Source organism: Hyaena hyaena, unplaced genomic scaffold (genome assembly GCF_003009895.1).
Source record: "Hyaena hyaena isolate Hyena2069 unplaced genomic scaffold, ASM300989v1 scaffold_801, whole genome shotgun sequence".
In the NCBI taxonomy this organism is placed as follows: Eukaryota; Metazoa; Chordata; class Mammalia; order Carnivora; family Hyaenidae; genus Hyaena; species Hyaena hyaena.
The window spans coordinates 433,760-457,840 of record NW_024081435.1 but is presented as its reverse complement, the minus strand read 5'-3'; the positions used below and the strand labels follow the sequence as shown (position 1 = coordinate 457,840).

The 24,081-nt window shown below is 36.5% G+C and overlaps 1 protein-coding gene across 2 annotated transcripts in view; it reads left to right on the top strand.

Annotated features, from left to right (window-relative positions):
* Positions 1 to 24,081, top strand: part of CDH2 (cadherin 2) — a 212,898-nt gene that overhangs the window by 126,294 nt on the left and 62,523 nt on the right. For both annotated transcript variants that reach the window (XM_039219201.1, XM_039219202.1), the window contains exon 3: positions 23,786 to 24,012. In XM_039219201.1, the coding sequence (XP_039075132.1) occupies positions 23,786 to 24,012 (227 nt within the window). The remainder of the gene's footprint in view (positions 1 to 23,785; positions 24,013 to 24,081) is intronic.

Here is a 24,081-nt window from a genome sequence, read left to right as displayed (position 1 = left end):
AATCCAGACATGGCAGTGATAGAGCAGAAAATAGGTAATTATAACAAGCCAGAGCATAAATGGGAGCTAGAAACCCATCATTATTTGTAGTTCATTTGGTCCCTAATAATGGTAGTTTGTTCTCTTTGACAGTTGTGGGACCTGGGCAGGTTGCTTAATCTCCCTGAGCCATAATTAATCCATTTATAAAATGGAAATATGAGTTGCTGAGTCGCTGCCTACTTGGGTTGATGCGAGGATCAGAAACTATCATGTCCGTGAAATCATGGAAATATCAACACCAGTGTCTTAAATCTAAGAACACATTGGAAGGCACTCTGGACAAATGCAGCTAGCAAAGAGTGCCTATGTGCCAGTATGCCTAGAACTCAAGCAACTGACATCCCCATGCATCATAATGTCCCCATCCTCCACCAGGCCCCAGAATGCTCAGAGGACAGAAATGTGGATTCACGTGAGAAGACAGTTAGTGTAGGTTATGGATCTACCAGAGGCAACAGTCAGTGACCTCACTCCAGTGACTTCAGTGAGATAAATGACGTGTGTGTCTTTGTCATGGGACTAAGTGCTTCTCCAGGGATGGCCAGTGGCGGTCCTGCATGAGTTCTCCACACACCCTGTGTTAGACACTCTGAAGATGCATAATTCATTTATAAGTCATCTTATTTTAATTTTTTAATGTTTATTTTTGAGAGAGAAAGAGAAAGAGACAGAATATGAATGGGAGATGGAAAGAGACAGAGGGAGACACAGAATCCAAAGCAGGCTCCAGGCTCTGAGCTGTCAACACAGAGCCTGATGCAGGGCTCAAACCCACAGACCATGAGATCGTGACCTGAGCTGAATGAAGTCAGACGCCTAACCAATTGAGCCCCCGCAGGTGCCCCTATATCCCCTATATAAGTTTTACTGCTAAATTAAATCAGCAGTTCTGACAAACAATCTTTCACAAAACTATTTCCTCCTTCACGTTTAATGCATTTCCACTCATCTTTCCACTAGTCAGACTCAGACCACTGGAATCCTTTTTTAAATTTCATTTTATTTATTTATTTTGAGATGGAAATAGACAGCTTGAGTGGAGGAGGGGCAGTGAGAGAGGGAGAGAGAGAATCCCAAACAGACTCCAGGCTGTTGGCACAGAGCCCAAGAGATCATGACCTGAGCCAACCAAGAGTCGGACACCTAACTGACTGAGCCACCTAGACACCCCTAGAATCCTTTTGGACTTATTTGTCATTCGTAGGTAGTCCTCATCCTTACGTCAGACTAGTTATCAGTTCCTCCACATTCTGTCCTCACACCCCCTATGGGTATATGTTTCTTTTGAGATTCCTGTTTCCATCACTCTGGCCCAGATCCTCCATTCAGGCTCCAACGCTGACCTCTTCAGTGCTTTGGCAGTCTTTGGGTTTTCATTCGTGTTTCCAGCCTTTATGTTTAAGTTAGGTCACGTGTCCCAAAACACCACGTGCACTTCCCCAGCCCAGAAGCCCTCAGCATCTTTCTCTTAAATGTTTTCAAGTCCTCTCTGGTATGTCCATACTAAATTTAGAAATGTATCTTCCACTTCTTATGTGAACTATATTTTAAGCATTGACTGCTTTTTGCCTTTCCTTGGACATGTCATCCGCCCTCATTATTCGGCTCAATGTCATTCCTCTACTTACTGGAATCCCCTTTGTTCCTCTCCATGCCTCTCAAAACCCTCCATGGTTCAGCATTGTCTCCAGAGTATTTCTGTAGACTTTCTCGCGGGTTCCCACAATATTCTTAGGCTGTCCTAGACTGTTTATTTCGTGGTGTGAACTGGAAAGCTAATAGTTGAAAAGGGGATGCTTAAGGACAACACAATATGTGACAAGCCATTATAAAAAGTAGCTGTACCCTCATGGAGGAAGTCCATCTGAAACCCCATAAAGTTTCATGTGGTGTGTTTAATGTCTATCTGGGAGGGAAAGTATCCTTTAAGAGTCTTATATCTGCCCATTAGCAAAATTTAAGGCACATTTTGCACTTAGAATATCTTTCATTTTACATAGGGTGCATTTCCTTAATTATGAAATTTTGTATTTTAGCAAGTATTCGCAGATATATTCTCTTGACATTTAATCTCAAATCTGTACCCAATTTAAGGTATAAAACCAATGACTCCTCACCAGTCCTAATTATCTTATAAGCACTTTGAGATGCTGCTGGGTACACAAAGCACATTTACTACTGACTTTTTATTTAAGTTGCTTCTTTAGAGAAAGCCAGGAGAACAACAGATTTTTTTTTTTTTTTTGCATAGCAGATTGCCAAATAACAGGTGATGGATAGTTATTAGCCAAAAAAACTAGAAAGAACACGAATCTTAAGGTAATCAAAAGGGAGATAATTGTCCAACTAGAAATGCTGTTTTACCCCCTAAGAGTTTATTCTTATGTTGTATTTTGTTTTGCAAACAGACAAAAGGACCCGCAGAGCTCAGGAAGGTTTTGTGTTGTTCGAGGTTGGGGGCAAGAATTTGAAAGGGATCAGTGAATCAGATATAATATGGGCTCTGTTTGAGCCACCCAATCTCTGTTTTGCTGACGGTCAGTATTCCAGTTATAAAAGGCTGCATAGGCATTTCCGTCAGCTCAAAAGAACTTTATCCCTGTTTTCATTCTGACATACCTATTATGACTTTGTTCACTAAGCAGAAGGAATTATGGGAAATGGAAACTCGATGGCATGTTTTTATTAAAGACCGATGTGTGTATCTTCACTGAGAAAGTAAAGAACCAAGCAGAATCATATGTTTTCCTTTCAGGTAACAAAAATCGCCTTATTTATTCCCTCCAACAGTGATTTAGTGAAATTGGAAAACAAAGTAGCATAAAATGAGGAGGCTTATGTACAAAGCGTATTTTTGTATTTTAAACATTCAGGGATACTATGAATTTCCGGTACTCGAAGTCAAACTAAAACATAATCACAAGAAAACTGTGCACATATATTCTGTGGGGGCAGGAGTGGTGGTTTAAGGAAGAAATGCTTAAAAGCGGTATTTCCACTTTGCCTTCTTTAGAGTGGTAGGATTAAAGAATTGCACATTTACATTTCAAAGTAAGGTACATGTTTTCAAATCCAAGTAGCAACACTTTGCAACACACTGCATTTATCCCTTTCCATATATTCCAGACTAAGTCCTGAACACTGTAGGTCAATTAAAATTTTACAAAGCAAATATTTTTGTGGTTACTTTATACCTCTTGTGATACTCTGTTTAATCATGTCATGAAGTGTCAACTTTAGCTTTTAAATTTCTTGGGCTGATTTCCCTAATCCCCACTCTGTAGCTCTTAGTTGTAATTCACATAATTTGCTAGAGAAATTTTTAGATGAGACTTTCACTTCTTGATGGTAGACCACTTGCTCTGTTCACTTTTATATTTCTGGTTCTTCTCCCAGTACTCGTCTTGTAGTAAGACATATTTTCAGGCAGAATATCATGTAGCTACAGAAAGGAACCTTATAAAGTAAAAAACATTATTACTGTCTCTTTCAATTTCAGTTCAGATGTCTCTCTTTTCATAGATCTAATTTATTTTAAGTGGGATTACTCTGTCTTTAGTTGCTTAAATGTGTTTAAGAAAGTGTCCCATAGTTCTCTTTATCAAGATCTGCTTTGAGCTTAGCAGATTTTCCCAAAAATAAAGTCAAACTTAAAAGTCCTTGACTGTGAGTCATCTTTAAACAAGAGGTCTATGGTAACATAAAGTAACTCTACACGTCTGGAAAATGAAGGTTAACCTCATTAATTTTGTTAAAATTTGCCAAACTTCAAGGGATTTGAAACCGCCTAGAAAAACAATAAGGTATTCAACAAAGTCGCTCGTTTTAAATTCTGAACTATAATCCATTAAAGAATTATCAGAAGGTACTGTGTGCATATAAAATAGGCTGTTTAAAAAAGATGACTTTGAACCTGAGAAACAGAATGCTACTCATTGGAAACCAAAGCTTGCTGTGGAATATTTACATGTGGCTATTATGATACGAACTGAATAGAGGATGCTTCTCTTGTAACAATCAGTGAGTTTATTTTATTAGAAATGTTTATATTTTTTAAAGTTTATTTATTTATTTTGGGGGGTGCAGAGAGAGAGGGAGAGAGAGAGAGAGAGAATCCCAAGCAGGCTTCATGCTGTCAGTACACAGCCAGACACAAGGCTCAATCCCATGACCCTGAGATCATAACCTGAACCGAAATTAAGAGGTGGATGCTTAACCAACTGAGCGATCCAGAGCAACCCAGACACCCTCCGAGTTTATTTTGTTAGAAACTTTAAAAACTAAATATGACGTACAAAAGTTAAAGGAGCACGTTTTCTGTTGTAACTTAAGCCTGGAATATTCATGTTGGCTTTCTGGTCATGTATCACCCAAGGAACTTTGTAGGTCTTCAGTTTGTCTTCCGTGAAAAACATGTACGCCATCAAGCCTGGAAACGTCGGAGATGGTAGCCTTAGTTCTCTCAAGTGCATAATTTTATTTTCCAGAGTTACAACAGTTTTGTGCTCCTTACTAAATAGTTCTAAAGAACTATTCCACAGAAGTTTGAGTTTACCTTTCCTCATTGACATTCAGTATTTAAAGGGGATGAGCTGCAGAATGTGTAGTTTGAAATACTGGTAGTATCTTTTGATCATCAAGATTTGTACCTGTTGTGACACTTAGTGCCGCAGTGACTGAAATCTATTTCGTGCAGAGAAGGTGCCTGGTCTGTTCCAGGAGGAGTTGTGAGCTTCTTTTCTTTTTGTGAGGACATACAAAGTTTAGTGAAAGAAAAGCACCTAGATTATAAATTACAGTTCATTAGCACCGATGTAAATTGTTAACCTATTGAAAAGAAGAGTGACCATTGAATAATCGCAGTGAGTTTTATCCCTGTACCTGTTGCTACCCTTTCAGTTGTAATTACATGGAATGTGATATATGGACTTTAACTTTGCTTTGGGATTTATAGCTTTTTAAAAACCAGAGAAAAATACATGAGAAAAAACGTATTCCTGTGTGAATTTTCTTGTCCTTTTTGTCCAGAGAAGCCATTATATTTTAGTGAAAAGCTGGTCAAACAACAAGAAAAACAAAAACAAACCAAAATAACTTGAGTACCACCTTCAGTGGTGATATTAACTCTGGAACTTGTTATGATACCAAATTTTAGATTATGTGTATGCCATATTTGTATGCTGTAAAAGATGTTAGCAGCCACCCAGTGAAACTCCCTCACATTGCAGCTGAAATGAAAATTGAAAGCTGTTTAGAGAATTATTCAGTATTAGTAGAACCACAACCAGAACTTAGTTTCCTGGCTGTAGTCCACTGCTCTTTTTATTTTTTTTGTACCAAACAAGAACAAAATAATAAAAATCTCATTATTAATACCATTTGTTCCTATTTGAAGAAAAGCACACTATGTCAGACTAGTTGAGGATATAGTTCAATTGAGTATAAAATGATAATGTTTTATTGAAGATTACTTATAATATACATGAGATTAGATTGGCTTTTATACAAGCAGATTTTTTTAGTATCTTTTAGCTTCATTAATAATTCATCTCATTAGATATAGTAAAGTTACTTCTGTATTGTACTCTAAATTAAAGTGCATATTTAGTGCCCCTGTTGGTTGGACTATAATTTATACAAAGCGTGCTTATTATGTAATGAATCTGATTTTTCGCTGTGACTTGTGGAATCAATCCCATTTCTTTATAATCACATCTTGCATATTATATTGTGTGTTTTTGAATAATTCTTGTATCTAAAAAATACCACTAATGGTCTTCTTCATATAAATAAATCTAACCCATGGATCAGGAAAAGCACAAATACTAAGCCTTTGTATAAAAACTACAATGACATTTAAATTTTAATGCTTAATCTTACTATCAGATATGCATGTTACACAATACATAGATACACACACACATATTCAGTCCCTGAATTCTGTGAACCAGTTCATGTGCATCGGTAATTAGATCTTTAGTTTGTGCCTGTGTTGACTTTTCTTCTTCCAGCCTAATGTATTTCAGTCTACCTGGAAACTGCAGTTAGAGACTTTAGTCCATAAAAATTCCTCCCCCACAGAGATAATATATCCTACAAACACTATGCCAAACAAATTTGTCCCAGGAAAAAACCCTTTATACTCCTCTTTAACAAAGGCACTGAGTGAGAGACAGTTGTGATCCAGCTACTGCTCTTACACAAACACCGATGCCTCTGTCAAGGTGCCATCACTGCTGGGTTTCCATGCCCCATTCATGCTGAGACCACCACCATGCACCTTTCTCCGTGCAGCCTATTGGAATCCCACGCTTCCTTCTATGTTCAGATCAAAAGCAGCTGCCATTCCATTATGTCTTCAGTGATCCCCTTCCTCCCCGTTCAAACGTACTTGTCAAGAGCTTTGGCTTGGCGCACCTTATTATATATTGTTTTACTTTACTATTAGTTATTGAAGGCCTTTCCTCCTAAATTTAAACTCCTAGAGATTGGGGACCTTGGCATATCCATCTCTGTATTTACCTTAGACGACAGAGTGGGAACTATTTGGTTATTTTTCATTCAGTAGAGGCACTTCAACAAAAAATGGAAATTTCCCTTGGTCCTGAAATATAGTGGGTGCTTCCTAGGCTGTTGCCAAGAACTTCAGACAGCTGTGTCACCACGTTCAATGTGACCAGGTAACTTAACACTCTGTGGCCTTTTGTTTCCCTCCGTGTAAAGGTCAGAAACTATGGTACAAACAGGAAAAGGGGGGGAGAAAGTACATGAAAGTATTTGTCTCATTGGAAGTGATATCCAAATGAGATACTAGATCTCACACATTCTGAATCCTGAACTCCTGACTTAGCAACAGCGGTAATGAATTATATGGTTGACTGCATACTCTTTTCAGAGTATAGTGCAGAGCACTCTTTTCACGTTTATGTGTAGATCGACAGACGGATTCACACATACATACAAAACAAGTTAATGTGATATTAGTAACTTTTGCCATTGGATCTGAGGAAGTGGGTGCAATGCCCACCTTTGTCCTTGGTTTTCTTATATTGAGAGTGATGCTATACACATTCTCATTGAAGCAGGATTATAACTGATGGTTGAGATGCTGTGGCCACAAGTTTATGTTAATGGTTACGAGGCCCCAATCTTGAGAAGACCTAATATACGTATGAATGAACACTGGCTCAACATTAGACTGTTGTTATCGTTGACGTTGACCTTGTCCTTTACTACTGAAGAGCTGGTTGGAATTTGTTCATTCCTCCTACAAGTTGTCGAAATCCAGTGTTTGAGAGGCTATGTGATACGGCAGAGCACAGACTCTGGGTGAGCCGTAGCATCTCAACCATGACTGGTGGTTAGATCAGTGAGTAGATTACAAATATCAAAACACTTTTGTTTGCTGCCTCTCTATTTGCTTAGCTCTTGCTGAAATGTGTAATATGCCACACCCTGCCCTATGCATTCTGTGATTCATATCACTTATCGCTAGTCAAACCAGCTAATTAATGAAAAAGGGTCTCACATTCCTTTTATTCATTAATTGGTTTGAGTGAAAAAAGTCCGCTCTAATTATCCATTGCTACCAGTGACGTGGAAAGAAACAACAAAGGGAAGAAAGTTGGGAAAAATTAATGAAAGATAACTTTAATAATAAAGACTATAAAAAGACCAATAAACATTTTTAAAAACATAGAGCTGATAGGACCTTTGGGTTGATTCATTTGGAATAACATAGGAGTCAAACTCAACAACTAGACTTGGGGTCTGAGCATTTGGGTGAGGGGTGACACCGTTAACCATGAAGTTAATTATTGGGGGCAGGTGTGTATCAAGAGTTGCTTTTGGCACTTGCTTATTTGAGTTGCCTTTTACATATCCTAGTGGAGATGGCAAGGTGAATGTAGGAGTTTAGATTTCAGAACAAAATTTGTACATACATATTTGATAGTCATCTTTGTGTGGGTGGTTTTTAAAACCTTGGGGCTAGCCGAAATCCTCCAGGGTGAAAGTGTAGAGAAGTAAAGGTCCTGGGCTGAACCCTGAGACATTTTTAGAAAAAGAGAATGGTCCGTAGGATCTAGAAAATCAGAATGGTCCGTGAAGTTAATTTGATGTTAGATTCCTATGTCCCAAGTGCTGTACCAGTCTTCCCCTTACATTCAAGCCCCTTTGCTCCACAGACGCTGAGCTTCCGTGGCTCCTGCTTACTTCCTATCCAGATGACAATTTACATTAAGTTTATTTCTGGTCTACTGGGACATTCATCGGTTTTCGAGCCTGCCTAGGTTTTACATCGTTTTGCTTTGTTTTAATATATTTTATTATTATGGTTGTGTATTTGGAAGTAATACACCAAAAACACGGACCCTGCCGCATCATGCTATCTGGAGCCTCCTTCAATGCCTAAGCATTTCTGTCTGTTCTTGGTTTTTATATCCCTCCTTTTAAAAGAGTAATGTTTTTTTAAAAATGAAAAACAAATATTTAATAAGTCCTTCACTATTACTGCTAGGTGTGTCTGTGTGTGTATGCGTGCGTGCGTGCACTTCTGTCATTGCCCCATTTATTTACATCTATTGTTTTACTTCATTTTCATGCCTCTAGCAGTCAGGTATCTAAGTTAATTTTTTTTAAGTAACATTTTAATATATTATCCTAAACCATTAGTATTGCTGGGGCTTTTAGGCAAAAAAATATCATTCAGACTAGTCTACTTATTGCATCTGCTTATCAGCACAGGTTAAGGATATTGGTTTAGCCTAACTCGATTTATTGTAGCTAATACATACGGATTGGGAAATGGTAAAGTTGGAAGTAAATAATAGGTGCACAGAATATTTGCCTTGACATCATCACAGTTAATGTAATGAAAATCCTTTATACATGCTCATGTGTTTTCATGAGGTAAATTAAATGTGCAAAATCTTTATCTCTATAAAATTTTAAAGATATCCTGACCCTTCATAGGTGTACTTAAGAGCTGTACCATGAGTGCTGTAGTGGCATTTGGGGAGGGGGAGGGATGAGATTATTGCTCCTAGACACAACACTCATGCACCTCCGATGTGTCTAGAGAAGTCACACAGAGTCGAGCATACATGAGATGGCCATAAAGGTACAGCATATGACAATTAATCCCATTCATTTTGATACAATTAATGTGAATGGTAAAATAGAAGTGTAATCATTTCTCCAAAAGAAAATGTCAACCCATTAATGAGGATAAGGCTTATTAGTGGCATTGAAGCAGCAGATTTTTGCCTGGCTATTCAGACTGCCGAACTGGTGTGTTCATAGAAGTAGATGTGTGTTTCAGGCTGTGATAGAGGGAAGAAGACTTTTGAAGAAGATTTTTTTTATTGTTTGTTTGTTTTAAAACAAGCAACATTTTGAAATGATCCCAGTTCTGGACACAATAATAAAAATTTAATAAATGTAACATATAATTTCTAAATATAAGTAATTGGCATTTAAAAAGAGTATTACCCCACTTCAGTTTTTATATGTTTGTGTAAATCATAATCTTTAAATAGCCCTTTATTACTTTTCTGTTAATGTATCAAAAGATCATAGGTCATTTTTTTAGTTGTGTGTCATAGATTACTTACCCTAGTTTTCCTCATGGTTATACGTGACAGTTCAAAGTGAGTGGAGCTGGACCTAAGAAATACTATCTGTGTAGGTTGTTAGAAGAATACTTTGTGCCTCTGGAACAGCTTTCTAGGGTTTATACAATAATTCTCTAAAATGTTGGACAGTGCAGGGGCACCTGGGTGGTTCAGTCTGTTAGGTGTCCAACTCTTGATCTTGACTCAGGTCTTGATCTCACAGTTAATGAGTTTGAGCCCCATATGGGACCGGCTCCATGCTGGGTGTGAAACCTACTTAATAAGTAAATACATGCATACATAAATAAAAAGATAAATAAATAAAGGTGGACAATGAGTTGCTGAGATAATAATAACAGGATGGACTATTTTTGGTTATATGGTGATATTTCCCAAGTAGAAATACATTAATTGAATTCATATTAGAATTGATAATTGCCTTACTACTTAAATTTTATTGTCAACTTAGGGATTTTATATAATTGTTATTAATAACTCATTCGATTTATGAAAAAAGTAGTAACATTGATGAAATTTTTATGGAATCCTGCATATCTTAAATACTTAATACACATCATGTTCCGAAAGTATAGGCAGCCTTCAGAAATAACGTGTTTGTGATATTGTGTGGGTTTTCGTATAATTTTGTTATGTTTGCATAGCTTGTGTTCTGTAGAAAGCCCAACTTCCCTGTTTATACCGTTCTTTATAGTGGCTGGTGACCTGGCATATCTTTTGAGGGGATTGGCAGTAATAATTGGGAAATCAGCTTTTCAGCTATGAGTTATGTATTATTATGGTATCTTTTCAAGAGCTTTTTAAAATACATTGTTATTTCTTCATATATGACCATGATCTTTTTCTCCTAATAGCCAGTAAAGGAATAAATATTTCTTAAATTGTTTTACGTATTTAGGATGAAACCTTATACTCTATTTTACAACTTTACTATCAGCAAATGGTTTTGGATTTAATAGTGTAATAGTTCAATGGATTTTAATTTCAGTTAATGTGGTATCATGTAGTACTGGTAGAGCTAATTTGGTTAATGAACATTATCTTCTATGTGCCTCTTTCTTTTATTCAAGTTTCATGGAACATATAACATCCTTTTGTTCCTTGTCATAGTAAGCTGGGCATTCTGGGGAGACACTGGCTCTTTCTGGTTTCTGTGGAACATTTGGGGACTGCATTTTCGAAACTGGTGTCGACACACAATTAGTTTAGTTCCCCTTTTTCCTTTTTCAGTGGTGTTTTTGAAAACTCCAATTAGCAGGAACCTTTGTTTTCAGTAAATGTTATTGAGAAAACTCTGTTTTCTTTAAAAATTAACAAAAAACCTGTCACAAAAATTAGGAATTAAGATTCCTTCTTTGTTGACACAGTAGCCGATAACTAAATTTAGGGGAACTAAACTGCATTAAATTTCAGAAACTAATAATCATACAGTCGAGAAAAGAAATTTCTACACGACCTGCGCTCTGTCAGAGTAATTTAATTAGAGGTAGTGATATTTTAATGTAATTTGTTAATGGGCACATTCTGCAAAAGAAGAATAATTCTGTTTGAGCACTGATAATTTTATATATTTTAGGTGCAGTCTGCCAAAAAGGGGGGGACGGGGTTCATTGAATTTCATGCATAGAGATGCCTGGAGGAAGAATATCAATGAAGTGAAGAACAGCTTTAAATTTTCTAAGTTATTAGAATGCATACAAGAGAATGCAATAATCTTACTGCTTTTCCAATAGTTTAATACATAAAATTATATACATATCATTATCGGACTACTGAATATCTAAATTTCATATTTTTAATGTCATAATCATTTTCTATATCATTCCTACTGCATGTTTTGATAGTTTTTCAATTTCACATCAAAGAAGAATATCATCATAGCTCTGTTCCTTTCTTTCATTTGCAGCAACTTGTATACAGAAGTTCATTAAATATTACGTGACTTTACCTAGACAGGAAATGAAATAACTCCTTCTCTAAGAGATTTCATTACATTTTAGAGAACATCATAATAAAACTTTTCTCTTTTACTGGGAAAACACCAAGAGTTTTAGGAATAAGAAATATTTGTTTTATTTTGTTTTGTTTTAATTTGAGAGAGAGAGCACGCCTGAGTGGTGGAGAGGGGCAAAGGGAGAGAGAGAAAAAATCGTAAGCAGGCTCCACACTCAACACAGAGCCAGATATGGGGCTTTTTCCCATGACCCTGGCATCATGATTTGAGCCAAAATCAAGAGTCGGACATTTAATCAACTGAGCCACCCAGGCTTCCCAAGAAATATTTTTATTTTATTCTACAGTATGTTTGATTCCAATTTATTTTATTTTATAGACACTTCACCCTAGTTCTACTCTACTGAGAGGGTTTTAGGTCACTGGAGGTGAGGTTACATCAGACCTGATAGACTGGAATGTGCTGCAAGAACAGTCACCTCCAGTCTTCTGTGCCTAACACAAAAAGACAGCAATTTCTGTTTCACGTGAAGTCCATTTTGGAACAGGTGACCCTCCAGAAAAGCTCTCTATAGGGTGGTTCACTCATCCTGGGAGTTTCAGTCTCGTATTAGCCACATTTAACACCTTCTTTCATAATCGCCACTGCTGGGAAATCGCCTTCTTTCATAATCGCCATATCCGCTTTTAGAGGCTTCTGCTGAGAAGGGATGTATGTCACTTCAGTCATCAGATTTATTGGCCAAAGCAAACCATATAGTCATAGCTAAGGTCAAGGGAGATGAGAAATGTCATCTTTCTGGATGTCCAGGAAGGGAAGAAAAACTGAAAATATTGGTGACCATTAGTAATGCCTGTCTCAGCCTTACTATTTCAGAAGTATGGCAAAATAAATCAGTGTTTCCCAACCCAGTGTCAAGAATTGGGTACAGTTGTGCTACAGGTACACATGGTTGAACTTGCTTATAATGTTAACAAATATGAAGGCATTTTTATAATAAAAGAGTTTGCAACACTTAGCATTATATTTGAGTGCTGTTTCATGGCTTTCTCTAAAAACTTACTGACAAGTTTTTATTATTTTTATCATTTTCTATTTGCCTGAGTAAGACTTGTGTAGACCGAAGTCTACACATAGTATTTCCCCAGATCTTCTTATTGATCAAGAATTCACCAACAGAGCTAGCACCACTGTGTCCCCTTTCCCATGGAATCCTCCTAGTTATCTGGTCATACTTCTGAATGTTTCTTTATTTATTTATTTTGAGAGAGAGAGAGAGAGAGAACACACGCACGCCAGTGGGGGAGGAACAGAGAGAGGGAGACGGAGAATCCCGAGCTAACTCCATACCCATCGCAGAGCCCGACACAGAACTTGTGAACTTTGGGACCATGACCTGAACCTAAGTCAAGAGCCAGATGTTCAACCGACTGAGACACCCAGGCACCCCTTCGTAAATGCTTATTTATTTATTTTGAGAGAGAAGGGTCGTTACTTTTCTATCGTTGTGTTTATCCCAAGTGAAGACTTTGTGTGACTATTTTTTTGCAAGTATTAGTTTAGTTATCTTTTCCATTTCATGTGCTTGTATTTTTTGTTCATAACTTTCCCTGTTTAATTCTGAAAATAGAAGGTATGCATAAATTTTAAGGTACCAAAGAATTACTAATTTTATTAATTTTCTAAATTATTATCTCTCCCTCTTTTTTTATTTTCCTCTTTCTACTTTTGCTAATTTTCCTTTCTTTCTATTGGATTTTAAGGTTAACAATTAACCAAGTCTTATTTATGATGGAAATCAATAATTTCTTTGTGATTTTAAGAATTAATGTGTGGGGCACCTGGGTGGCTCAGTCAGTTAAGCATCCGACTTCAGCTCAGGTCATGATCTCACAGTCCGTGGGTTCGAGCCCCACATCAGTTTCTGTGCTGACAGCTAGCTCAGAGCCTGGAGCCTGTTTCAGATTCTGTGTCTCCCTCTCTCTCTGCCCCTTCCCTGCTCACACTGTCTCTCTCTCTCAGAAATACATAAAACATTAAAAAAATTTTTTTAGTTAAAAAGAAGAATTAATGTGTATATATTGTGTTAGAGTTATGTAGGTTTTTGGAAACAAATCCCTTAGAATTAAGTTAGCTTTATTTTCTGGACCTAAAAGTTACTGAATTATTAAAGAGGACTGTTGTTTCCAGAAATTGGTTATTTTCAACATATTTTTTGATTATCTAGAAATATAATGGGCATATTTTTGTACACTTTGTATACCTTTTAAATGAAGTGAAAGTGTATATTCCATATTCTAATTTATAGTATGTTTAATTATTCAGACTTTTCGTACATTTATTTTAAAGTACTTTCAAAATGCAGATCTTTTACTTATGTATATTATATATACTTATTTGTATGTCTTTTATTTCATATAATTACATATTAATATAGTACATTATATATGTATACATTCCGTGTATATTATATGTTATTTTACAAATGAATTTCTAAAACTGAATATGCCACAGTCTGTTTTTAGATGTCATTTTTACATATGTTTACTTTCCCAACCCAATGGATAATTTGGGATGAAAGCTAGAAAGACTTCAGAATCACAAGAACCCCCTCAAATGTGTAAGATATTAATAAGATAATATAATAATGATTTCCTCAGAGGGACAACTGGGTGGCTCAGTAGGTTGAGCATCCGACTCTTGATTTCAGTTACGGTCATGAGCTCTGGGTTGTGAGGTCGAGTCCTCTGTTGGGCTCTGTGCTGGATGTGGAGCCTGTTTGGGATTTTCTCTCTTCCTCTCTGCCCCTTCTCTGCTCTCTCTCTCTTCTTTCTCTCAAAATAAATAAATAAAGATTTTTAAAAACTGAGTCCTTCAGATTGGGATTCATATCTTCTTATAATTATCCTCACACTTGGTCTAAACATTTTACTTAATGCAAAGTGATCAAGTGAAACTACACGCAGGACACATTTTGTAGTCACTGTATCCCCAGCCATTTTAGGCAGATGAGATTTTGAAGTCTCTTAAGCAGAAAGTAGGAACATTTTTTATGAGATTGAGTGCAACGCTATATGATCAAGCTCTTAAAGTTATTTATAACATTTCACATTAAATGCTTTAAGCCAAATGCCTTACACAAATGTAGAATTCCTTGTTTTACCAGTCTATATATCCCTCATCGATGCTAGGAGAAATAGAAAGTGAGCTACTTTTGAATAATACACTTAGGAGGGGTAGTGAGGACATGTCACACATCGTAATGACCGCACTAGTCAAAAAGATTATTGAATCAAAATGGTTATCATTATATGTCGATGACTTTAAGGAATTAATAAATATGTTAGTTAATAGCAGTGGTTAGAATCCTTGAAGAATATTATTTATTATGAAAAAAAGCAAAACAAACTTCTATAAATTATATATTCAAGGAGACAAATATTTTACAGCAAGATGTTAAGCAAATATTATGTGAGGCCAATACTCTGACCCTGATGCTGTGAAGGTTATAAAAGCTATAAATGACACGGAGATAGAAAAACCAAAGAGTTTAATCTGAGAATCTCAAGATTCTGTTAGTTTTACTTACGTAGAAGCTCTTGTACCTAAAAGATTGCTCATAAATCTTCTATCCACATAAATTGGAATTATGAAAATAAATGGCTATAGCTCTGTGCAAAGTTAAGGGAATGCCATATTTGCAGATCTCTACCAAATACACAAGCTATCCAAAAGACCTTTTTTTTTTCCAAGGGTCTGACAGCTAATAGAAAAATGATTGTGTGTTTGAATGTTGTTCACTGCAGATTTGTTGAAGGAGAGTTATTCACTTGAAAAAATAGCTTACTTAACTGACATTTTGGAGCACCCGAATGAACTTAATTGAAAACTGCAAAGGCCGTGTAAAAATATTACACACAGTCACAGAGTTTATGGATTTGAAGCAAAAATTCAACCCTAGAAAAGGATTAAAGTGATTCATTTGTGGTATTTAGTTGGTGTTATATTTTAAAACCTAGAGAAAAATTATTGAGACTATGAGAATATACCATACCTGTGTATTCTTGAAGTAAGCTCTATAATTATTTGAAAATATTAATATGAAAAAATTTTTTGAAAAGGTTTTGCATATCCAAGGAATTTCAGTGTCATATCTGTCAGTGCAAGAAAAGGAAGGACCATGAAATTTAATAAATGTATTCCTCATGGTTCATGACAAGAAAGAACTTTCTGTCAAATGGAGAAAAAGTGATGAATTCGTTGCTATCATTTGCTACCACCAACTTTTGTAAGTAAAAGCCTTCGTTGCTGGTAATTATCAAGAATTTGATATCCAAATCACAAAACTTTTTGTAAAAAAGATCTTCCTTGAAAACAGGCTCAAGTTTGTCATTAAGGATTTTTAAAGTATTTTGGAAGCGTTATGTATATTTAAGTGTCAATATGTGTACTAAAATTTGATATTTCCATTTTCTTATTATAATTATGTGTTAGAAAGAAAATGTAATGACCTTTCCCGCCAAGGTCCATATGGACATTCCTGTGCTACCTCTACTGGATCCCATTGTACAAGTGCGGAGAGCGTTGGTACACTCTGAAATGGCTACTCGAGTGTTTCAGGAAGAATTGTTCCTCAGATTGAAACTCAGTAGGGGTCTGGGGTGACCTAAGTAGATTTTTCAGATTTGTAAGTGAATTTGCCACTGGGTAACCATTCTCCGTTGGAATCTAGAAGTAAAATCACCATGAAAATCCCTACTGTTGAGACAGCTCTCCCTACTTTCCCAGCTCTCATTTATTCATTTAGATGTTAAGGTCATTAATTAAGATTGCTTTTTGCCTGTGGAAGAAGAACTTTTCTTAGCACTGTGAAACTTTCTGTCTTCTTTAGTATGCCTTCAAAAATAGCAGTGATTGTGGAAAAAAACAATATTAAAGGCAAAGGCGTATTTAGGCTCAAAAATATTTCGCAGTGTTCTTTTATAATTGTATTCCAAGTATGGTGTGATGTTTTATGTGAGCAAAAATTATAAGCCATATGTGAGCATTTTGCACATTTTCATTTACATGGTTTATGCAGTGCTATTAAGTGGTAATGCATTTAATATATAAGATCTATGGTTTCCTGTTAATATTTTATAAAGACATTATGGCTTTATGGTTAGCATTAACTTGAGACATTTCTTTAAGAGTCAAAAAGTACTTTAAAATAATTATTTCCCTGATATTTAATTTTGTATTAACCATGTTAACAAAGTTTTATGTAGGCTAGAACACATAACTACGTATTATGTATGTAAACTATGCAATAGCTCTAATAATAAACTTCTTGTTTAATATTGTAATATTTTTAGCCACATTTAATTGTGTATACAGTTGTTTTAAATTTGAATAATCTCGTGGATCAAGCCTGTTTTTTTAGTTGTCTAGGAAGTTTATTTCCTTCTACATTATGAAATTCAGTTGTTTCTACTTGAAGTTTTTTGAGCATTTAAGCAAAATTAATGTGTTAACGTAAGGAAGATTGTTCTGTCAGAAAAATATTTCAAGTTCCTTGATTTTTTTAAATAACAGAATTTCTGCTTTATTACTTGTGCCTACTAAGAAACTATGACTTTTGTGAAACACCACCTCAATATCTCCATACCTAAGGTATTTATGTCATGTATCGATTCAGTTCTATAACTCCAACTAATACCACTTTGAGGCAATTCACTGGAACTCATGCTTACAAGAGACTGAGGATATTGACAGTTTTCCATTTCTTTCAAATATCTAATAATATAGTAGGTTAGATCATCACCTGTAAGGAAGTTTTCTCTATTATTAACATCGTGCATTACTGTGGCACATTTGTTGCAACCAATGATACATTAAGAGTAACTAAAACCCATAGTTTACATTAAGATTCACTCTGTGCTGTGCAGTTCCTTGAGTTTTGACAAATGCATAATGTCATGTATCCACCATTACACGATCATACGGAAAAGTTTAACTGCTAAGGATATGTTTTAATTTAAAATAAGTGTATCATCACCTTTGCTTTAAAATCCTTTATGTTAAAAAAGTGATTAAACTGATTCATGTTTTGGAAGATAAAAGTTGAAGGTTATATTATGTTATTTGAAATTCTTTTACCTACCATTTATCAGAACAGGTTATTTTTTAAAGTTTATGTATTTTGAGAGAGGGAGTGCATGGTAATGGGGAGGGGAGGAGAGAGAGGGAGAGAAGGAGGGAGAGAATCCCACACAGGCTCTGCACTGTTGCAGTGTGAAGTCCTACTCAAGGCCCAAACTCACAAACTGTCAAACTGTGAGATCATGACCTGAGCCAAAACCAAGAGTTGTATGCTTAATCGACTGGGCCTCAGGAGAATTTTTTCATAATAGGAACACTTTGGTTCCAGCGAACTACTTATTTCCTAACGACAGTAACATGCCTATGGTATTATGGTATTTGCCTTATTTTCCTCCTCTTTAAAGTGAAATCTGAAATCTAATTTTAATAATTAAGCCCTACCCTTTGAATATTTCTTTCTTCCTTTCAAATGGCTTCTAACCACTCTCCTTTTTATTTTCAACCAGTTTTTTTGTACGTATATTTCATCATAGTCCTCCTGAAAACTCCTTTGTAATGCTATAAATTATAAGTAAATTTAATTTATAAATGACATGAATGCTGTAATTAAGATTCTATAACATAGCTGTTTTCCACTATTGTTTTTCCATAATCCTCTTGAGTAAGTTTCAGTGCTTCACTCAAGAAGAGAATTTTGTCAAACTTGAGAAAATATGCATAGCTGCATATAAGTTGTAAGTGGAACAAAATAGTAGACAATAAACAGTGACCAGTGGTTAGAAGATGGAATCCATGGAGGGCACCTGGGTGGCTTAGTGGTTGAAAATCTGATTTCAGCTCAAGTCATGATCTCATGGTTCATGAGTTTAAGCCCCATTTTGGGCTCTGTGCTGACAGCTCAGAGCCTGAAGCCTGCTTCAGATTCTGTGTCTCCCTCTCTCTCTGCCCCTCCCCCACTCATGCTCTCTCAAAATTAAATAAAAACATTAAAAATTTTTAAAAAATGAGAAATGGAATCCATCCATTTCCCATTGTATTAGACTACACACTGCATGGTTTAAACAGCAGAAACTTATTTTCTCAGAGTTCTGAAGGCTTAAGTCCAAGATCAAGGTGACAGCAGGTTTGATTTTTCTTGAGACCTTTCTCTGCTTACAGATGGCCACCTTCTTGCTGTATCCTCACAGTTTGTCCTCCCGCAGATCTATACCCAAATTTCCTCTTCTTGTAAGGACATTAGACATATTGAGTGAGCTTTTTAAATCTTTTTTTAATGTTTATTTGTTTTGACAGTGCAAACAGGGAAAGGGAAGAAAAAGAGAGAGAGAGGGAGAGAATCGCAAGCAGGCTCTACACTCGGCATGGAGCCTGATGTGGGAATGGGTCCCAAGACCCTGGGATCATGACTTGAGCCAAAATCAAGAGTAGGACACAACCCAGTGAGCCACCCAGGTGCCCCTTAAATCTTAATTACCACTTTAAAGACCATGTCTCCAGTTACAGTCATATCCTAAGGTACTGGGGGTTAGTGCTTCAACATATGGATTTGGGGGAACATAGTTCAGTTCATAACACCCATTAAAATTGGTAAACCTTTTAATTTGTGTGACTTGAAAACAGCAAAATGTGGTTGTCATTGATTCAGCATGTCACCGTGCACCAGGCACTCCTCATGCGTTAACTCAAAACCACAGGATGAAATCTGGACTAATACTTCACCAAGAATTTTTTCAGTTGGCAATGGACATATTTTCTGTTAAGGTGTTGATTCTAATAGTTGAATGCACAAAGGGGATTATATAATGAAAAACATTTCTTTAAACCTGAACAATCCCCCCCCAAAATGTTACTTAGTTTAGTATTTGAGCCAGTGTAGACTAACACTTATTTTTAAAACCCAGAAGTATTTAATAACAGATTTATTAAACCAATTCACGTTTGTTATAGGCTAGGAGCAGAGGTGATAGAAAACTGACTTTATTTTTTTTTTACATATACATATATATTTGTTGGCTTCTTGACATTAATTCAGCTCTTTTTTAAAGTGTAATTTGCAAAAGCTTTACAGAGGTGGCTGTTGGGAGACATTTCTGTTTGTTTGTTTGTTTATATATTTTTACAAAATAGTTTATTGGAAAACTGACTTTAAATAACTCACCTTTATGCAGTTTCCGTCAAAGTGTGTTCCCCAGTGTCAGACTCTCTGAGGTCAACCCCTTCTCATTCATAGGATGTGCAGTGACCCTTTATAGGAAAAAGAACATTTCCCTTTCTTTGCTAGTGAATTTTTCTTTAAAGGCCTTCTTTCCCTTCCCTGCATCATTGTGACACCTGAAACCAAATAGGTGGCTGAGTACCTATTTAACAGAATACTCAGTCATTGTAGCAGTGAGCGTGAATTTCCATCTTCTGCCTGCTGCACCCCACACCCCACCTCCAGGGGCACCAGCGACCCCCCTCTACAGGCGTGTAGGCTCCACTCCAACTTAAGGACTTCTTTTTAATAATACACATTACGTTGGTACATTTGGAGATCCAGGTGTGACATTGTTCGCTTCACAGGCATTTGTTAAGCCTCTTTGTCACTGCTCCACATTTATTGTTTACTAAAGGTTTAGGTTTCAATAACTTACGCGTCATGAATGTAGTTAGATTCCGTTGTGCTTTTGCAGAAGAATCAGTAGGAGTCAGACAGCCATGGGCACAGATGGCTCTCTGAATTTGCTGTCTCCATTTCTAGAACAGAAAGAACAATTGTCACTTCAAGAGGTTCTTGCTAAGGCTAAAGTAGCTAACCTAATCTTCAGTATCTTGTTCAGTGCCTGGCATGCAACAAATATTAATTCATTTTCATTCACTCCCAGCAACCAAATCCATAGTCCACGTATTTAAAGTTCCTGAGTTTTGTTGCAGAATGCTGTTGCTATAGCAGGGTGGACATATTTCTAAGTTTCCCATCTATTTTCTAGTTTTTTGAAAAGTTGTAAGACGTTCATCTGTACAACTGGCCTGTAAACATTAAATGAGCATTTATACTGTCTCTGTCACTGCTGAGTGTCCTAGGAAACAAAAGAACCGAGACTCACTGCCAGGAAGCCAAAACGAGTTTACAGTCTACTTACAGAGAGAAGATCTAGTCACATGCAACCATTACTATCTAGACATTATTTATTAAAATCATGATTGTAATAAAAATAAAGTGCTAACATGTGCTTCTATGGACAGGGAATGTAAAAACAAATCAAAGTTAAAATAAATTAAAATTCAAAATGTGAAGCCTTCCCAAGTGAGGGCATTGGCTCATCTTCCGAAGGTCTTCTAGGTGGACCCTTTAACCCCAAATGATGACCTGGCTCTGGAGCTGGGGCATAGAGAATGGGCGGGAGGAGCTTTCTAGAAAAGATGGTGAGTGTGGGGTGTGGGCTGCAGTGAGATGGGGGAATGACTGAGAAATCCGACTGGGCAGAATATGTCTTAGAAGGTGATATATGAAAAACTAAAGAGACCAAGTACCCAAGAGTGAGAAGAGCATTGTACGCTAGATGAAAGCGTACATATAATATTACGGATATTAAATGAGGAGGAGACGTGACTAAGCAACAGAGGTTTAGTCTAAGAATAGATGCTCAATGACCTGGAACAGGGAGAAAACCTATTGGAGGCAGATACAAAAATCCAGGTGTGAAGTGATAATGATACACATGCTAGAGTGGTAAAAATGAACACACAGAAAAAAGTGCCAAAGATCTCATCAAGATTCTATGTTTTTAACTTCATAAATGCCTTTTTTTGATATAAAAAGGTACTTTTAGGGTCGCCTGGGTGGCTCAGTTGGTTAAGCGTCCGACTTCTGCCAGGCCATGATCTCGTGGTTCCTGGGTTCAAGCCCGGCATTAGTCAGGCTCTGTGTTGACAGCTCAGAGCCTGGAGCCTGCTTCGGACTCTGTCTCCCTCTCTCTCTGCCCCTCCCCTACTCGTGCTCTGTCTCTCTCTGTCTCAAAAATAAACATTTAAAAATTTTTAAAAAGAGAGTTACTTTTATACAAGAAGATGAGAAAAGTCTTTTGTTTTGCTATCTCAGCAGGCTTCCCCCAAAACAATTTTACTTTTCATTTTGTCTTTAATAAAAAGATTAGAAGTTGATGGCACTGTTCTATAGAAGAAATCTAGTTTTTCACTTTTAAATCACATGGCAAGTAAGATGGGGTAAATGAGTATCTTTTGGGATACTTCTACTCCAAAGACAAATATTTTGGCTTAGCATAATTTAGCAAGAGATAAAACTTTTATTTTGAGATGTTTGAAAAACGAAGGATGATGTATGTGGGACTATGTGGGAAATAATATATTCAGTAGTTAAAGTATTTTATTTCTGTTATCAAGGATTTTATGGTTACTAAGGGAAATAGCATGCATGTTATTTCGCTGTGATCTTGTGCACATCTCAGTGAATTTATATTAATGGAAACAAAAGAACTCCTCAATCTGTATGTGGAGTGGGAGTTTGGAAAAATTTACTTAGATCCTTAAAAATTCAAAAGGTAGTAGGTATACGATTATATTTTTTGATGTGTACCAAGTTTTTTAAAGTTTATTTATTTATTTTGAGAGAAACCGAGAGAGTGCAAGTGGTAGAGGAGCAGAGAGAGGGGAGACAGACGATCCCAAGCAGACAGCCTGTTGCGGGGCTCAAACTCAGAAACCCTAAGATCACGACCTGAGCTGAAGGCACACGCTTACCCAACTGAGCCACCCAGGAACCTGTAACGTGTACCTATTAATTACTTTCCAAAATGTATCCTCTGTAATTGTGTTTAGGACATAACATTACATGTGTACAGAAATTTTAAAATGTTTTTTCTTTGATCCTTTCATGCTATTCCAATAGAAATTTCCCTCATAAAGAATGATTCCAAAAGAACTGATCTTCCTTAGAGAATATTTTTGTTATTTTATAATTTTATTTTGGCTTGAATATGTATGGTTCCATGTTTCTAAGTAGGTAGTATAACTTCTGCGTTGTTATGCAATGAGACATAAGCTGATTGACATTGCTTTTAAGAAAGCATTGATTTTTTTTCAATTTTAAGACATTAAAGATAAAGATAAGTTACTAAAATCTTTTTTGATATTTTTATTCTTAATCCATAGGTATTTTTAGTTAAAATTTATTTTGTGATATATATGTTTATTTTTATTTGCTTGAAAATTTATAAATTGTTACTGCTTCATAGAACTATTCTAAGTGCCAGGAGGACTAGAGATTGCAAATTATTCCCCTTTTAATTACTACTAAGGTCTTGTAATTTTTGAGCAAAGTGGGCAGTCAACATTAATCAAAGTAATTGCTTCCTTCCTTAAAGAATTTATTCAAAAATTATATATGAAGACTATTTGCAAGATATACAAGATAGCAAAGAAAATTTGTCCTGAAGTACCACTCAGAGTGAATGTCAGGCATGGCTATAAAACTGTGATGGTAGAGGGGCGCCTGAGTGGCTCAGTGGGTTAAAAGAGTCTGACTTTGGCTCAGGTCATGATCTCACAGTTCATGGGTTCGAGCCCCACATCGGGCTCTGTGCTGACAGCTCAGAGCCTGGAGCCTGTTTCAGATTCTGTATCTCTCTCTCTCTCTGCCCCTCCCCCCTCAAAAATAAACAACCATTAAAAAAAAAAAAAAAGGCTGATAGTAGAGTTCAGATTACTACGTGAAGACTGAGAACAAGGGTTCTACCTTCAGTGACTGTGGAGCTGGGACCTGAAGAATGAGTAGGAGTTTGTTAGGGAGTAGCAGATGATGGCATTGAGAGGCACGGGGAGAAAAGGCAGCTATAGCCAAGGGCTCAAGATCCAGGGAAATGTGAAGGGAGGGGGAAGGCTTTGGAACAAGGAGATTCTGGGGTACAGCTCGGCCCCACCATCTGTTATTCTCTAGTATGAGAATGCCTTTAATAATGTAAAAATAAAACTTTTGTGTTTCATGCCTGCTAAAACCGAAGCGGGTCATGGACTTAGTTAGATGTTGTGTCTCTACCTTTTATCATCACTAGACTTATATATTTATTATCTTTTACAGTAAAGTTCAGCAACTGCAATGGAAAAAGGAAAGTACAGTATGAAAGCAGTGAGCCAGCAGATTTTAAGGTGGATGAAGACGGAATGGTGTATGCCGTGAGAAGCTTTCCCCTCTCCTCCGAGCATGCAAAGTTCCTGATATATGCCCAAGACAAAGAGACTCAGGAAAAGTGGCAAGTAGCAGTAAAACTGAGCCTCAAGCCTGCCTTACCTGAGGATTCAGTGAAGGTAGAGTATCCAAATAATATCTTCAGAGTCATGTTTAAAAATCTGATTTATACGGTTTGAACGAAATAG